A 16,993-nucleotide genomic window follows, 5' to 3' on the forward strand; every position below is an offset into this window, starting at 1 on the left:
AGACATTACAGTGTTTGTCTTTTTCTGTTTCTGTTTCCAAAAACATCCTCAAAGTCCTCCTTTTACTGTATAAGTGTCAATGTAATATCAAAAAATAACCCCTGAGTCTAAGCCACTGGAATTAGCTCTGGTTGGCCCAATTGGCCCAATTTCCCCAACATAAATCAGCCATGTGTCATTTATTCAATCTTTTTTTTTTTTTTTTTTTTTTTTTTAAATGATATCATTGCAGAAGCAGAGGTTTTTATACTGTATCTAAGGTTTGGAATATTGTTTTTACTATTGTGAGATGTTGTATGTTAACATTGGTAAATAATAGAAACAATATCCATAATTTTGTTGAGAGGTATAGCTTGTCTGTTAAGAAAATATAAGCATTGTGGAAATGTGTTCACTGACTGCATATTGTGTGAAAAATAAAATAAATGTCTGAATGGTATGGCCACAAAAGACCGATGCTGTGCTGATTGTGTTTAGGGTTTTGCAAATGTGACAACAGTGAGGAGAACATGTATTTGATACCATGCTAAAGTTGCCTAAAAGGAGGAATATAAAATCATTATTTGAAAAATGAGTAAAAATAAAACCGCTAAGTACACCTCTTTGTATCGTAAATAAATAAATGTTCTTCCTAAATGCTAGAGGGAAGGAAGTACTTGACCCCCTATGTAACCAATTTAACACATATAGGGACAGGCAGATTTGTATTTTTTTTAAGGCCAGATATTTCATGGATCCAGGATTTTATGCATCCTGATAAAGTTCCCTTGGCCGTTGGAATTAAAATAGACCCACATCATCACATACCCTTCACCATAGCTAGAGATTGGCATGGTGCTTTTTCCAGTAGGCCTGTTAGCCTGTTGGATACTCATTGATACCGAATTAACTTAGTTCTTACCTCTGACACATTAACCCTGTATTCTTGTTTTTCAAAGACCGGTGGATTGTCGTTTAAGTTATTGACTTGGAGCACGCGTAGATTTTTTCTCTAAATAGAAACCATGATGGCAGTTAGTTTTACACACAAAAAAAACTTTTCAACTTTTGTAATGTTTAATTCTTTTCATATTTGATTTGTCTGTAGTCTGGCTTACCCCACTGTTTACACAGGCTATGGCATAGTACAGAACGCCTTCTGCCTAGAAATATAGGCTACATTTAGGAGTAAGTTTAACATTCATGGTCAGGACTGAACAACTTCACTAACACACAACTCGACTCATTCTACAAGAGCACAACCACAGCAACAACAACAACAATATATTATTGCTATAAAGTAAACCGGTGGGGTATTCCATTAACCCCGCTACCCGGCTAACTTTGATAAACCTCGCTAATTTTAGAAGAATATTCTGCTAAAGCTACTGTTTAGTTTTAGCAGAATATAGTGCAATATGGCGTTAGTACCATAGATGGCAGTATTGCTACTCTTTGGATGTCGGCTGCCGTAAAATCCATAGATCCAAAGAAGAGGAAGAAGAAATACAGCCTATCAGCAGCAGATAGCCTAGTTTTCACAGGCTCTTGTATCGAGTTATAATATTTCCTATTCTGTGCATTTTATGCACATTTCTCAAACTTTTCTTGCTGACAGTTGTCAAGGGACTGTTATTCCCAATGTGTCAAACACGTGTCAAAGGTAGGTTTTTTTTGTTGTTGTTCTGGAACGCTTCAGTTACGCCTCTGTGTGTAGCTCCCCTGTTAGGCTATTGTGTATCCAATCGTGCGCGCTCACTTAAAAATGAATTAGGTTAGGTGTTCGTTAAGTTATAACTGGCCACTTTGCTAGGTTGTTTGACTTAGGCTATATTCATACTGATTGGAATGGTTGTATTACGAAGAGCTTTTGGTTGATATCTCTTAACCCACCTTCACCACCAACTTCATTCTACAAAGCAGTATAGCCTACTTTAGGGATCAAACAAGTGTGTTGATAGTTGGCTATGTGTCGTTCATGAAGTCTTGACTAGCTGCTAGCCTACTTAACTTAAACCGACGTTGAATAATGCATGATTGCAAGGAGGGTGCTGCAGTCAAAACAAGAAACAAAATGACTGGCTAGGCATGTTCAGCCCATAGAAAGTGCACGATGCCATTTGTCCCCCATAACCCCTGTCATCATAACCTGCATCACGTTTCTTTCAAACTCAGTTCCTCTATCCTCCTTGCGCCTCTGGGTTCCACCGCTGAGGTTACTGTCAGCGTTCCTGTGGCAGGTGGCGGCGAAGCGGCAAGTCACGTACTACGCCAGGCTGGAGGAGTTTGTCTCAGTCGTTTTGGAGACTGTTCCACGCCTACTGAGTCCTAAGGAAAGAATTGAACTGCTCCTTGGTTTGAGAGCTAAGGTGAGCGAAAGCAGAATATTCATGGTTTGTTATGGTCTCTGCTAAACAAACATATGGACACAACCTTTGTTTTTGCTCCTATTTTTCACTCTGTAACACTTCTGTTTTGTTTTGTTTTTTGCTTTGATATTATGAACACTTTACTTTTACATTCAGAACATAGTCAGCCATAGTGGATATTCCTGTAGTCAGTATGCCAGTTGTATACTCCCTTCAGAATTGTGTGATAAAACTGCACATTTTAGAGTCGACTTTTATTGTGATGTCCAAGGGATATTTAGGAATATTAATCAGCATCTTTCGATATGTCCCGGGTGTCTGTGAATGTTAACACATTTGAGACGGAAACGGAAAGAAGTAAACCTTTTGTATGCAGAAAAAATATCATTTTTAACTCCAGTCCATGAAAAAATTTATTGTATTGACATAATTTAAATGGCATTCATTTGCATTGTTTTCTTCAGTAAAGTATTGGTTTATGTTTTTGTGACGTCCAAACATATGTTTGTGCAGTTTATTTTAGATTTATGCCGCAAGCTTCCATCAGTGACTCTCAAGGCAATGCAGCCACACTTGAACACATTTTCTAAGATTGCTGAGTCCGTCTCCATTGTTGGGGTAAGGAATCCATGAGGCCACCAGGCAGGCTGGCCTAGACACACAGACTTAAATTGCTACAACAGACCATAAAGGTTTATCATCACTCTTTTAACATGTTGTCTCTGCTGTTGTAATGTTGTATTTCAAAAAGAGTGAACGTACAACCATAGATGCTGCTGTGAGAGGCTTTGTGGAGCTCATCAAAACCCTTCTGCAGAGCTCCACAGACAGGGACCATTTCTTTCAGGTGAGTGAACTGGTGACTGTCGGATTCCCGCACACTGTCCATTACGCATGCCAAACATTTATTCACAATGTTTCTTTCATAGACCTTCCTCAGATCAAAATTCACCTGAGGAAGGTCTATGACCGAAAAGTTGTGAATAAATGTTTGCCATGTGTAATGGACAGTGTGCGGGATTTTCTCTTTAAAGTATAACTGGTGACCGCTACCTATTCCAATGCACCTGTCCCCATAAAAGAGGTGTGCAAAAGCGCTTTTAAACTAAGAAATCTTCCAGAATGTCCAGAAATCTTTGACAAAAGCATCTGCAAGGATAACATCATGTTCTGGACTGAGATAAAACCGTTAAGGTGTTCTTAAAACACATCATGGAATTTTATCTATAATTATCAAGCTTGCTTCTTTGTGAACTTATGCATTTTGGATAGCATATAAGCCAATATATTTATGAGTGTGGTTTTGTAACAGCTGTAAAATACAGCATAGAACATGGAACTAGAAGCCGCTTTTAGACAGACGCGTATTTCCACAATGTTCACAGACTTTTTACGGTATGTTTTTTTTTTTTGTGCTGTCTGAATGCATATGTCCGTATATCTACTACCGGAACTTTTCCTGCTGCTGACCTAGTAAGTTTGCCGTAATGTTGCCGCCACAGCTGCTGTGAGAACGCAGTCGCGAAAAAATTCCGCACTTGTCAGTGATGATAGAGGGAAGTATTAGGCCTATGTGTAGTTGAAGCACCCTAATGCCGCTGAACAGTTTTGCATCTCTCTAACACAATGCTGGTAATGCAGCAAGGCTGTAGGCCTGTAGCCTCCACCATACTCCCGGTGTAAAAACTACACTCTTCCGCTGTCAGGCATGCACAGCTGACAGCGCGGCTGCATTTATTAGGCGTCATTATCTGCCCGGCGAACCAAAGCCCAATTGACGGGAATTCTAAAATAGATGAACAACAGGTTGCCGTATACATTCCGCATACATTCCACATATATGCTTCGTGTCTGAATGTCCGCTACTGTCAGAAATGTGGCAAGCAATTATCGCAGAATGTGTGGAAAACCTGTCTGAAAGCGGCTAGATAGTGAATTGATTGGGTGTTGAATATGTATTTTCTTCTATTTCAGGATATCTACCCATTGCATTATGGTGCCACATATGACACAGCGCTTCAGATACTTGTGTGGAAATTCCTCAGCAGACTGGAACTGTTACTGCCCGTGCCCAACTTCCACATGGTACGGAGGCAGTTTTTTTTTTAATTTTTTAATTTTTTTTTAAAGTCTCCTTTTGAGTCAGTATCAATCTTCCATAGTGACACAATGACTATGTTTCCATGCACACCATAATCTGATTAAGGACCATATTCTGGTTATGGTAATATTCAGATTAAGATTTTGTCCAACAAAATGTGAATGATCCCGTTGACGTGTTCATCAGCATTTTCCAAATAAACCAGGAATTCGCTGTAGAAGTAGGCCAAATATCTGTGCCATCTCAATGGTCTCTGAACTGCATCAATTATTGCAAGATAGGTGAATTTGGCCAGATTAGAACCACTGTTGTGTTGCATTTGATCCTTTTAGGGCTTTCCACCAGTTCCTCATCTGTCAACATGCCTTAATAACCCTGTTATGTTATTCAGGGGTGTTATTCAGATTTTTAGTAAGTGGAATATGCGCATAATCAGGTGATGGCAGATGGAAAAAAGTGTTTCAAGTAGCAGGATGCTTAACAGTCACAACTTCTGGTCGCAGGTCAGTCGTCATTGTGTTAAGCCCGCCTACCGACTCTATACACGATGTGATTGGCCTGAGAGAACAGAGAAGTTACCTCGAGGCAGCTTGCGAGCCAACGGAGAGTTGCTAGACTACCCTGGCATCAAATTAGATTTGCTGCCGCTAGGGGCGTCTAGATTTCTAGGCTAGGCACACCTAGTTCTAAATGAAATCATAATTATGATGTGCATGGAGTTGTAATCATTGACAGTTGGGCAATGTTGTTTTTGTTCATACTGTCATTGACAATGCAATGGTTATCATATTACTGTATTGTGACACATGTCACATGGCACCAAGTTCTCTCTGGTTGAAGTTGCAGGCAGCCACTTGGTTTGATAAAGACCCCTCACTCTTGGAGGATTCTCTACAATTGGTTTATGACACTAAGAAAGTTCAACATTTGTTGCTGCAGTTCAAAGATTGTTCACACTTGACCCCTGGTGAGCATATTATCCATACAATTTCATTCATATGCGTAACATTTCATTCATAACATTGACTGCACGTCTCTTTAGAATAAGGTTGTATGGTACAGTAAATCTATATACTTACCTGTTTTATTTTCTTTTAACAGAATGCTCGCCTTCACCGGTCTTGGGAAACACTGTTTTCTCAACATTATCTGCCCCTGTCACTGTTAAGACCATTCGCCCCTGTGAACACCGTGAGCAATGTTTGCTAACTGCTCATGACAGCCATGAGTCTAAGGACGGGGCAGATACACTTGAAGACCCGAATGAGGAGGGCAGATTAGGAGATTTGGAGGGGGCAGATGAACAGAGAGATGTGGATGAAGAAGATGTACATGAGGATGAAGAAGGTAGACGTGCGGTTGAAGAAGGTAGACCTGAGGATGACGAAGATATACAGGAGGATGACAAAGGTAGATGTGAGGATGAAGATATTCATGACGATGCAAAAGGTAGACCTGAGGATGACGAAGATAGACCTGTGGATGAAGGAGATAGACGTACAGATGAAGAGGGTAGATGTGAGGAGGATCATGATCCACAGAGGAACCTTAATCAAGGCAGGCAGAGAAATGTGGAGGAGACAGTTCTGCATGATCAGAAAGTAAGCGAGAAGGATCAACATAATGGTGAGAACTTGACAGAGTAAATGTTTACTTGTGATATACAGTAACTCAAAGCTAAAAACCATGCCAGAGTGCTATATCCTCCATTTAAATGCATTTTCCAAGTATTTTTCATTGGAACTGTAATTGGGCTATTGTTTATCTTTACTCAATCAAAACAACACAAATGCACTGTTATTGATACTACCTGAAATACACAGTTGAATGAAGTGACTTATTAATGTTTTCAAAAATGGATTTATAGTGTTTTGGGAAAGAGCTCTTATATATTAGCATATTTAACATGGTTTTGTTATGTAGGTGACGTACGTGATTGTGAGAGACTTGTAAGCAGCAGGAGTGAGCAAGAGCACCTGGCATCCTCAAGAGAAGAGTCTGGGGAGAGGAGAAGAGTTCCATCAAATGGACCCCTGCATCACAAATGCCCCGAATGCGGCAAAGTTTTTAATCATAAACATGACCTTACCAAGCATTGGACTATTCACACGGGTGAGAAACCTTTTCTCTGCTCTCACTGTGGTAAGACGTTCAGAGTGAAGGCCGTTTTGAAACAACACATACGTGTGCATACAGGTGAACGACCGTTCTGCTGTTCAGTCTGCGGGAAGAGGTTCGCCCAGAGGGCATCCTGGAATTTGCATGCGCGGGTGCACACTGGAGAGAGACCATACTTGTGTTCTTTCTGCGGCAAGAGTTTCACTTACTTGGGGCATTTGAACCTTCACAAACGGATTCACACTGGAGAGTGTCCTTTCAAGTGTGAGCTCTGTGGGAAAGAGTTCCGGGACTCTGGGAAGCTGACCAACCACAGGAGAGTTGTCCACACAAAGGAGAAACCATATAGTTGCTCCGTGTGCGCCAAAAGTTTTTCCGCGTCTTCCATGAGGCGTAGACATATGCGAGTACATACAGGTGAGAAACCCCATGAGTGTGTGATATGTGGAAAACGATTTTCACAGCAAAGCAATATGAGAATACATCAACGTGTGCATAGATGATATCCTCGGCTTTATAAAGATTTTTCTCAATCTGAAAGTTGCAGTAGATACAGTACAACAGTGTGTCCTAACAACGCCCCTTAGCTGTTGGATAATCAGTGGAACCTACGCTCTCTTGGGGCTTATTGTTTAATTGTAATGGTGAGGCCATTCACCTGTAAATGTCAGCCCAGATAGCATTAAATATCCCAAACTAAGTTTGGCGATTGTACACAAACTGTCAAAGGAAAATCAAAAGAATTGTGGCACTCATCTACAAGAATGATCAGTGGCTACACAGACGGTGCCTGTTTTCATCCAAATGTGAAGGGATATGACCTAGTGCCAGTTATCTCAACCCTAGATTGCATGGCTATCCAGACAGATATTTATAAAACCGTTTTCTTAACTCTTATGTAAAATACTGAATACTTGTAAGGAGGACTCCTGATCCCATGTTTTTTGCAGGGCAAGGGAGCATTTTAAAATGTCAGCGTTTTCTCCCAGTTTTTTTTTTTTTTTTAAGTACCATACTTAACAGACCAGTTTGTGAAGATATAACTTTTCATCACAGTTTTGATGGTGGTTGTTGTGTTGGCAGCACAGTTTACATATTGAGAGTATTCCAATTGACATTGCATTCAGAATACTTTATTAAATATTTTTTGAAAATGACTGTACTTGACATCATTTTTCTTCAAGTAGTTGGTGGGAATGTGTTCATTATTTGTTTGTGTGTCTTCTTGGGTCTTGCTGATTATATTGGGGCAATTGTTATTCAATACAAACAGCCTACGCCCAAACTCAATTGTTTCAATGAAATGACAAATCCAAGATCCAAGACGCATTGTGTATACAGTATATTAGAATAACACATTAACCAAGACATTCACTAGTTAAGTGAACTTCCCCGGCTCAATGTCTCTTCCAGCACATCCTTCACTAGTGCACAGGTGTGCACAAGAAAGAACAAGTTTCTTTCAACCACCATCATCATACTAAATCACTGCCCCCCGAGAAGGCAGCTCACTGCTCCAGGTTAGTGTGCGCTTCACCTCCTTGTGTGCTGTGTATGTTTCACTAATTCACGGACTGGGATAAATGCAGTGACTCAATTTCCCTCACAGGATCAAAGAGTATTACACTGCATGAGGAAAAGGCACCCTCACCATTTGCTTGCAGCTGTGTTGTGTACCAAGAGCAAAAGTCATGGCAAAAAGAAGAAGTGAAGCTTATATGATTGATTCTATACCAGAATTTGTTGGATCAAAGCCACCATCTATTAGAATGACACTTAAATTATTTCTTCACCATCATCTAAATCTCAAGGAGACTATACCTTAGTCTTCTGCTATAATCAGAAATAGGGGACTGAAAACTTTTTTTGAGATTGCTGTCATGACGGTGTTGCTCTGATTTCATTAAAATTTAGTTCATTTGCAGGAACTTTTAATATTACTTGTATATCACAATAACGGCACATATTTTAACATGGGAAATTTTGCACATGATTGAGCTACCTCTAAATATATATATATAATTTTTTGTCAAATAATTTGCACATATCTAATTTTGAAGTTAAAAGGAACAGTTTGTAGTGACCGAGTTAAGACATTACTGGCTAGGGATGATGGATCATGAGAGCTACAGTAACTGTCTTATGTGAATCTGAGGTAGACCAAAGAAATGTTATTCGCCAAGCATGACAAAATAAGACCTAAAAAAAAAAAAGCAAGACGTGTGTAAACTTGAGGCAAATAATCCTACTTCTTCAGCCTATGTGATGAACGATGAATGTTGAAATTATCCCGTATTTTGGGACAGAAATCTTACTTATTTGCAAAACTCAATGTTGACAGCTATGCATAAGTGAGTAGCTGAAGTCACTTGAAAACTTTGAGGAAGGAAGGGACCATCTCGATCTGGGCTTGGCCCATTAGTTCCAGTCTGGGATGTAGTGGAGGCTAAACGCAAGTTAACACATGTTTATCCACCTCTGAAATGTCAGAAATAAAGTTTATCCACCTCTTACTAAAGTTTACCCACCTCTTAAAAGAGTTAATTCACCAACTGCAATTTTTACCATTAAAAAATCACATGGTATTATCCACATTCACAATGTGCACTCATCAACACTAACCTGACTTTCGCCAGATCCTGTAGTTCGCTGTCTGCTTCACACAAGGATCTGGGACTTCTCGATAGGAGATGTATTTCTGAAGGCGGGTCCTTGTAAAACTTGAAAACCACTTGCCTGTTATCTTGAATGACGTGCTAGGCTTCTTCAAGCTCTTGCCAAACCCGGTCGGAAGAAGAGTAAAAACATCCTTACCACCAATAAATGTCTTCAAAACTATTCTCTGTTAATCTTTTTTTTTTTTTTAGATTTTTTTTGGGGGCTTTTTATGCCTTTAATCGGACAGGACAGTAGAGAGAATGACAGGAAGTGAGTGGGAGAGAGAGTCGGGGTGGGATCCGGAAAGGACCACGGGGCGGGAATCGACCCGGGTCGCCGGCGTACGGTGCAGGTGCCCCAGCCAGTTGCGCCACTGCCGGGGCCTCTGTTAATCTTTTAAAGAATGAATACTCGATAGATTCGACAAAACGGTTGAAATAGCAGAATCAATGTCAGCATAAGACTCCTCGCTGCGTGCCGCCATTGTTATTTGAATCAAACACTCGCTTCGGCGCTCCTGATTGGTTGCTCATTTTTTGAGCACTGGAAGGGGTTTGGATTCCCCTCGCGTCCAGACCCTTGTGTGGAGCTCAGCGAAACGCCTCTGGTGGAGCATGGCGGAACTACAAGGGTCTGGCGAGAGTCAGGCTACATCAACACTCCAACCATTCCAACCTTCTGGAAATGGTTAACATCATAAAACTGTATATGGTTCACTTTTTCTGCTTCGTGTTTCATGACTTTTCCTCATTTGAAGGGTAGGCTATAACAGAGTAAGCATGACATTTGCACATAAGTTTTCAATGTCCTGTACAAATATTTTGTTCATTGGTGTTCCTTGGTAGAGTTCTCAACGGGCCGGGTCGGCCCGAAAAACCCGACGGGACCCGAGGGTTTGGGCCGGGTTCGGGTCAAAAAATATAAGCAGATGACTCGGGTCGGGTCGGTCCTCGGGCTTAATTTTCCGCTCAGTGAAAAAAAAAAACATTTATTAATCATCGCTGTTGTTTACCGCGAATCATCATGAATTTCCCCTTATGGATCAATAAAGTCTAGGCCTATCTATCTATCTATCTGTACCGTAAAGAAAGTCTGGCTGCTGCATGAAACGTGCATGCAATCATGGAGCGGGGACAGACGTGACGCTGTGTTGGGAGATGGAAGGACAGAGCTGGCAGCAACTCTGCATGTGTTCTGTTCTGTTGCACCGCACCAACATTTATTAGCTCCTGTGCAAGTTCTAAGAAGCTGTCTCCTTGAACAAAATAAAATGGCAGTAGGCCTAGCCTAGATTGTTGCTGGGCAATAGGCTACGTCTTCGTGAATAGCTAACAACTCATTGCCATCATAGTGAAGCATGTATGAAGCGGTTATTGAAATATCATGCTCTGTGGATGATTCTGCCTTTTTTATAGCAAGAACAGTAAGTTTCCCCATTTATATCATGTTTCTATTGTGGAAAATATCGTTTCACTAGGTTTTTACGTGGGTTAGGTTGGCCACTGCACATAATTGTGCCCTTAACGACCGTCCGTCTCCATAGGATAACATGGGAAACTCGACCGCCGGCGTCGGGCCGTGGGCCGGGTTCGGGTAGATAATTCATATTTATGTGTCGGGTCACATCGGGCTCGGGCTTTGAAAGCCACGGGCCGGGTCGGGTCGGGTTGTAATTTCCAGGCCCGTTGAGAACTCTATTCCTTGGGTCAGTTTGACCCAAAGCCGATTATTATTGTAGGCCTAATAGTGTGAGAATATATTGTTATTTTTCAGTATTACCTAAGTCCATATTAAATATAAGTCATTTTGGCAGAACTGTAGAAGTCAAAAGGTGAAGCAACAGCATCTAAGGTTTGGAATATTGTTTTTGCTATTGTGGGATGTTGTGTGTGTTAACATTCGTAAATAATAGAAAAAAGAAAAATCATTTTGTGGAGAGGTAAAGCTTATCTGTTAAGAAAATGTAAGCATTGTGGAAATGTGTTCACTGACTGCATATTGTGTGAAAATGACATAACATGTTTGAATGGTATGGCCACAAAAGATTGATGCTGTGCTAATTGCATGTTTAGAGTTTTGAAGATGTTACAACTACTTGGACAAATGCTTAGCAACTGAAAGAAACTGTTACATAAACATTGTGCCACCCACAGATTAGTAGGAGGTAGTACGTACAGATACCTTAACAAGGCCCAACAGTGTTTTCTGCCCTGTTTGAAGCATTGAAGTCAAACTGAGGAAAACATTTACAAATAACTTTATATATGATACAAAACCAACATAAGCTCATAAACACAAGACAAGAAAACACAATGAGCAAGATCCTATGCTGCAACATAATGCTCTAGTATTACATCGTACACTAGCATACTAACTACCTGCCTAAAATGTGTACAAACACCACAGTTAACACTGATAAAATAAATCCTAATATGCCCTTTAGATTATCTTGGTGTGATAAATACTTACTATAGTTCTCAGGACAGTTGCAGTACACAATAAAGTACATGTAGTTACACTTATGAGTTGACTATTATAAACTGAAAAGTGGGCCAATTTAATCCAAAGAAGAATTAAAATAGTACCCTTACAAGTATACCACATGCATAGTTAACTCACCACATAAAGTGAACTTTCAAATTATACTTCAGGTTTGCTCATTAAACACCACATCAAGTATACCTTTTCTATGTAAGGGGCGACGCTTCCGTCGTACATTAGCCTCTGCAGCAAAGTCAGGTTTCAGATTCCCTGAGTCATTGTCTGCAAAGTCTGGTTTCAGATTCCCCGAGTCATTGTCTGCAAAGTCTGGTTTCAGATTCCCCGAGTCATTGTCCTTCCTAAAGTCTGGTTTCAGATTCCCAGAGTCATTGTCCTTCCTAAAATCTGGTTTCATATTCCCCGAGTCATTGTCGTTTGCCAAATCACCTGTGCTTCCAATAGAGTCGTTGTCCCTCGTGTTGTCTATGATGTTGCTCATTGGTACTCCGGTGTTGATGTGTTTTTTTGATTGTGTTCTTCTATGAGGACAAAATGCTTTTACATTAACATATTGATTTACTGTCCAAATCCATGTTCATGAATACCAGAGCTATACATGCGGTTCCTTATTACAGTTTTTTCCAATTGCTTACACAAAATTTTTCAAACCGAGTTCTTTTTAACAAAATTTAAGCACAGGTATCCAAACGCCACACTCATTTTGCATAATTCCTAGATTCTTTGCAAAATGAAACACTTCAGTCAAAACAAACACACTTCAGTCAAAACAAACACACTTCAGTCAAAACATACACACTTCAGTCAAAACATATACACATATTTGTAAAAATGCTATTAGTTGTCATTTAACAAACACAGTCCTCAATGATCAGACACTATTGCAGCCAGTTTCACACTGCAGTGATAAATGCAAAACGCATTTGTAAAAAGAAAAATTAGGAAATAGCATGTGCTAGATTTTTGCCCAGACATTGTTATGTAAGGGATCATTTAGATGTCCAAAAAATAGTGACAAACCCACAACATTCTTCATGATTAGTTCGACATAGGGAAAGTGTACATAAATAGGTCTATAAACTTGCACTTGCACTGTACAACACTGAAGACTGCTGTAGACTGAATATTTCAAGTATCTCTTTCAATACTTACAATATTTCTAACCATAATCAGTTACAGTAATCAACCAACAATGAAATCAATTGAACAAATAAAATCTGTAGACAAACAAAAACTACTGCATAAAGTACATACACTTTGACTCTGAAGAGCAACTACTGCAAAAGCAACAAGACTGTATAGCACACCTGAGTGCTGCGTTTTCAATTTTGCACATGTGTGCTTACACACCTGGTGGATGTGATTATCCAATTCGTTCATTAGTGCAGTCATTGGCAATCCGGGGCTTTGTAATGACAAGGAAGTAACCTCACAATCCTTATCTGTGTCTAAGGTGTGGAAATGTGTGTAGAGTTTTACAAATCACTGTGTGTAATGTTTTGCAAAAAGGGTGAAGCAGACATTGTGTGTAATGTTGTGCAAATCTGTGGAGGTGTTTTGCTCCTTGGAGTAAAATTTTGCTAATTGTGTGAAAAGAAATATTTTAGTGTGTAAACAATCGTAAAAAACTGTATAATCTACACTAACCAAAGGCCAAGAAACCTAGAGGTCATTCAGTGTCACACGCCATAAATGAGTGAGCCTACTTTTAGACCGTACATTTATGCAGGAGGGAATAAATTAAGTATAAATAAATGGTTGGTTTTCAGAAAGAAAACTTGATGTGAACTTGAATACTTGAAAAAAAGAAATCAATCGGAGAACTGTTTAGTACTGTTTAGTACTAGGACTTATTACAGGAAACCAGCCCACAATGTCTACACCTCTCAGACTACAAGGCATAAAAGCACACATTTCATTGAAATTGAAATGCACGTAGCCATTTCGACGTTTCTTGGTGTTTTGGGTCCCCAACGTTGTATTCAAGGCAGCGCTGCCTGGAAGGCGCTAGGGTTAGGCATGGGTTAAGGTTAAGGTTAGGATAAGGTTTAGGATTAGGTGCCTTGAACTCGATGGTGACAGCGCTGCCTGGAAGACGCTAGGGTTAGGCATGGGTTAAGGTTAAGGTTAAGGTTAGGATAAGGTTTAGGATTAGGTGCCTTGAAGTTGACGGTGACAGCGCTGCCTGGAAGACGGCGTTGGGGGCCCAAAACATCATCGAGCCATTTGACACAGTCATTTTTAGCATGGCAGCTATTACAAATATTTCCTATTATTATGTTGCAGATATTAATAAAATAACAGCTAGATATCTGTAATGTACTGTATACTTACTTGTACCCAAAAAAAGCAGCAACACCTCCCACAATGCAAACCAGCGCTACACCTATTATTGCTCCCAAGATGATTGAGTTGTTTGTGTCTGAACCGGTAATCTCAACACGAAACTGTACATCTGGACCAAAGACCTCCCGCAACTCCACCAGAACTTTCTCCTCATCATCCAGCAGCTTCCTGTGAGGGGACAGGCACAGGCATACAAGTACAGACATTTAAGTGTGACTAGAGAATGTCTCAGTCTCAGAGTAGTAACCTCCATAGCACAATTATTACTTACAGACTAGTGCATAGTGGGTTTGTTGCAAAGTGGCTAGTGTGTAGTGTGACCAGAGAATGGAACAGCATACAAAATCTGAGGAGTAACCTCCATATCACAATTATTACAGACTTACTGACTACTGCATGGTACACAGTGGGGTGATGGTAGCATAGTAGCAAGGGAGCTGGGCTAGCATGGGGGAAAGTTGTGGGTTCAATGCCCGGCTGCCACCATTGTGCCCCTGAGCAAGGCATTAAACCCCAACTAGCTCTGTCACGTCACTTTTGTGGTGTTCATCTTGAAGTAAAATGCAAAGCAGAATCTTACTTTTGGACGGTCTCCTTTGGTATGACATTGGTCCCATTGGTTTCTGTTGATAGAAAACTGACGTATGTCCTTGGAGTGTCCTTTTCTTGGAGTGTGTGGATCGCTATGGTTCGACTCAGGGCCAACTCTCCCATACTGCTGCTCACACTGATGATCTTCACAGACCAGCCGAGGGCCCTCTCTAGAGCTCTGAGAGAGAGAGAGAGAGAGAGAGAGAGGAAGAGAGAGAGATTTTATTCCATACATACACACACACAGCTCTGCACACAAGGCTCAGTAACATGAGCGGGCGCTGTGGGCCAACACTCTGTCTCTGAGTCATGAATGTGAAGACAGTTCAAATCGGAACAAACCCCAAAACCATTACAGTGTACATCCAGTAAGAGCTGTCACTTACTCCTTCATCTCGAGGGTTTTGTTCTGCACAGTACCGATCTCCTGGTTCAGGGAAATCACCACATCTCTGCTTTCCAATATTACCACCTGCGGATTAATAACATACAGCTAGTCTGATTTATAATAGTAGGAGAGTGACTGCTGACAAGGACCACATTATTATTCGCTTGTTATACACTAGTTTCTCTTATATAACTGGTTGACATAATGTAATTGCATCTGTAATGTATTGTATGTATTTTCAATAAATCAACCATTTGATTCTATTCCTCTGTCCATTTTTGCCAGCATCTACAGCATATACAGTACCTTAACTGTTGTTGTGTCATTGAGTCCATGTGGGTCTGATGCCATCACCTGCAGAGTCAGATTTCCACTCAGACCAGCAGGAGATGCTACATACACCTTGCCACTAGAGGGCTCCACCGCAAACATGGAGCTGTGCTCTGTGGCCTGACATGAGAAATGTATTAGATGGAGGGGTTGATGGATGCATGCAGTTAAATGGAGTGTGCACTTTACAGCAACAGAACACTTTGAATGTTTGTAATGATATTTAGAATCATGAGGTTCTATCTGTCAAAATTGAATAATTCACATATCCTTATTCCTTCATCTTCATAAATTGGGCTGAGGTGTTTCATAAGCATTTTTGCACATTATATCTAAATAACCTTGCTCTTCTTGTCAGGATTTTCTGGACTGTAATACCTCTTTTGACCATGTGGGGTCCTCATTGTGCAGATGGACTTTATTTTGTATTGTAATGCCTGTTTTCGTGCTTGATTAGTCACATGTCTGTCTTCAATTAGTGAGCTATGTCCACCTGAACCTTGTTTGTCTTCTTATTTAAGCCGCCTGATCCTTTGTGTTTTGCTCATGACTCTACAATTGTTGACGGCATCTAGTAAGTTGTACTCTAGCTACTGCTATGGACTTCTGAGCCTTGCCTTTTTTCCCTGTACTTTTTGTGGACTACCTTTTGTGGCTTCTCTGTGGACTACTTTAATTCCTGGATATTTCTGACCTTTTCGATTACTCTGTTTTTGCCTTTGTGTTTTTGGATTCCTCTGCATGGCCTCAAAGTAAAGAACTTTTAGGTTTGACTCAACTCTGCTGAATTGGTCTCTGTCTCTGTCTGTCTCTGATCCTTACACTTCCATATAGAATTCTATGCAATTCTAAAACTTCGAAACTCAATATCACAGAACTAGAATCTCAGTATGCAGCAACCCAGATAGAACCGCATAATTCCAAGGGGATGATATGTATTATTGCATTATTTTCAGTATTATTATTAGTATTGTGAATCCTCATAACACCTTTAAAATCAGTTAAAATGGTTTAAAATATCAAGTAACATTTGAAAATTAGATTCACCACAAGGCTGTAGGTAATGCGGTTGTTGACCGGACTGGCATCTGCATCCTCTGCTTTCACTTGGACCACCACCTCACCCTCAGAAGTCTGGAAAAGAGAGAGGACAGCGCATGCACATCTCTCATGATCTCCATTAATAGTGACATATGGTACATGGAAAACATAGTTCTGCTATTTAATTTCTTACCCCTGCTATATTTGCATTGTACTCCGTTCGTTCAAATACTGGAGCATTGTCATTCTGATCTCTGACCCGTACTGTTCGACCATTTGTCACCTTAACAACAAATGGAAACAGTTTGTTTTCAGTTGCTTTGGTGCAATCTTGAACTTTCATAAACATTTGCACAACAATTAGTGCAATTCTCAAAACAATTACTGAAAACTTGCACCGCATAGTGGATTTTCAGCATTGTGCAAATGAAAAATGAACGCTATACAGTAAACACACCGTGGTCCGAGCTGTGCACCATTGTACATATTTCTAAATCCTGACATTACAGTCCGTCAGTTAGTGTTTGACTATTCATCACCTTAAAACATATGTGAATGTAAATTTATTGAAAC

General features: G+C 40.3%; 2 protein-coding genes across 3 annotated transcripts in view; one reads left to right on the forward strand and one right to left on the reverse strand.

Annotated features, from left to right (window-relative positions):
* Positions 1-1,481: 1,481 nt before the first annotated feature.
* LOC134073397 (zinc finger and SCAN domain-containing protein 21-like) lies at positions 1,482-7,667 on the forward strand. Of its 2 annotated transcripts, none has more exons than XM_062530326.1 (8): positions 1,482-1,642; positions 2,155-2,348; positions 2,862-2,966; positions 3,100-3,195; positions 4,323-4,433; positions 5,290-5,416; positions 5,551-6,075; positions 6,373-7,667. In XM_062530326.1, the coding sequence occupies exons 1-8, from the start codon at positions 1,621-1,623 to the stop codon at positions 7,068-7,070; spliced, it is 1,878 nt and encodes a 625-aa protein (XP_062386310.1). In that variant the 5' UTR covers positions 1,482-1,620; the 3' UTR covers positions 7,071-7,667. The 2 variants fall into 2 exon arrangements, with proteins under 2 accessions (XP_062386310.1, XP_062386319.1); XM_062530335.1 differs by having other exon boundaries at positions 5,551-5,859.
* Positions 7,668-11,689: 4,022 nt separating this feature from the next.
* The window catches only part of LOC134078113 (uncharacterized), a 5,482-nt gene continuing 178 nt past the window's right edge, over positions 11,690-16,993 (reverse strand). Inside the window, exons 2-7 of the mRNA XM_062533790.1 lie at positions 16,427-16,513; positions 15,356-15,499; positions 15,048-15,133; positions 14,651-14,839; positions 14,059-14,238; positions 11,690-12,245 (exon numbers count right to left, since the gene is read on the reverse strand). Coding sequence (XP_062389774.1) covers positions 11,873-12,245; positions 14,059-14,238; positions 14,651-14,839; positions 15,048-15,133; positions 15,356-15,499; positions 16,427-16,513 — 1,059 coding nt within the window. The 3' untranslated portion in view covers positions 11,690-11,872. The remainder of the gene's footprint in view (positions 12,246-14,058; positions 14,239-14,650; positions 14,840-15,047; positions 15,134-15,355; positions 15,500-16,426; positions 16,514-16,993) is intronic.

This window comes from Sardina pilchardus, chromosome 1, assembly GCF_963854185.1.
Source record: "Sardina pilchardus chromosome 1, fSarPil1.1, whole genome shotgun sequence".
Classification (NCBI taxonomy): domain Eukaryota; kingdom Metazoa; phylum Chordata; class Actinopteri; order Clupeiformes; family Clupeidae; genus Sardina; species Sardina pilchardus.

Coding starts and splice junctions, on each gene's coding strand:
- LOC134073397 (XM_062530326.1), top strand. CDS start 1,621: ATGTGTCAAACACGTGTCAAAG. Junction 1,643..2,154: donor GTGTCAAACACGTGTCAAAG/GTAGGTTTTTTT, acceptor TTTCAAACTCAG/TTCCTCTATCCTCCTTGCGC. Junction 6,076..6,372: donor CGAGAAGGATCAACATAATG/GTGAGAACTTGA, acceptor TTTGTTATGTAG/GTGACGTACGTGATTGTGAG.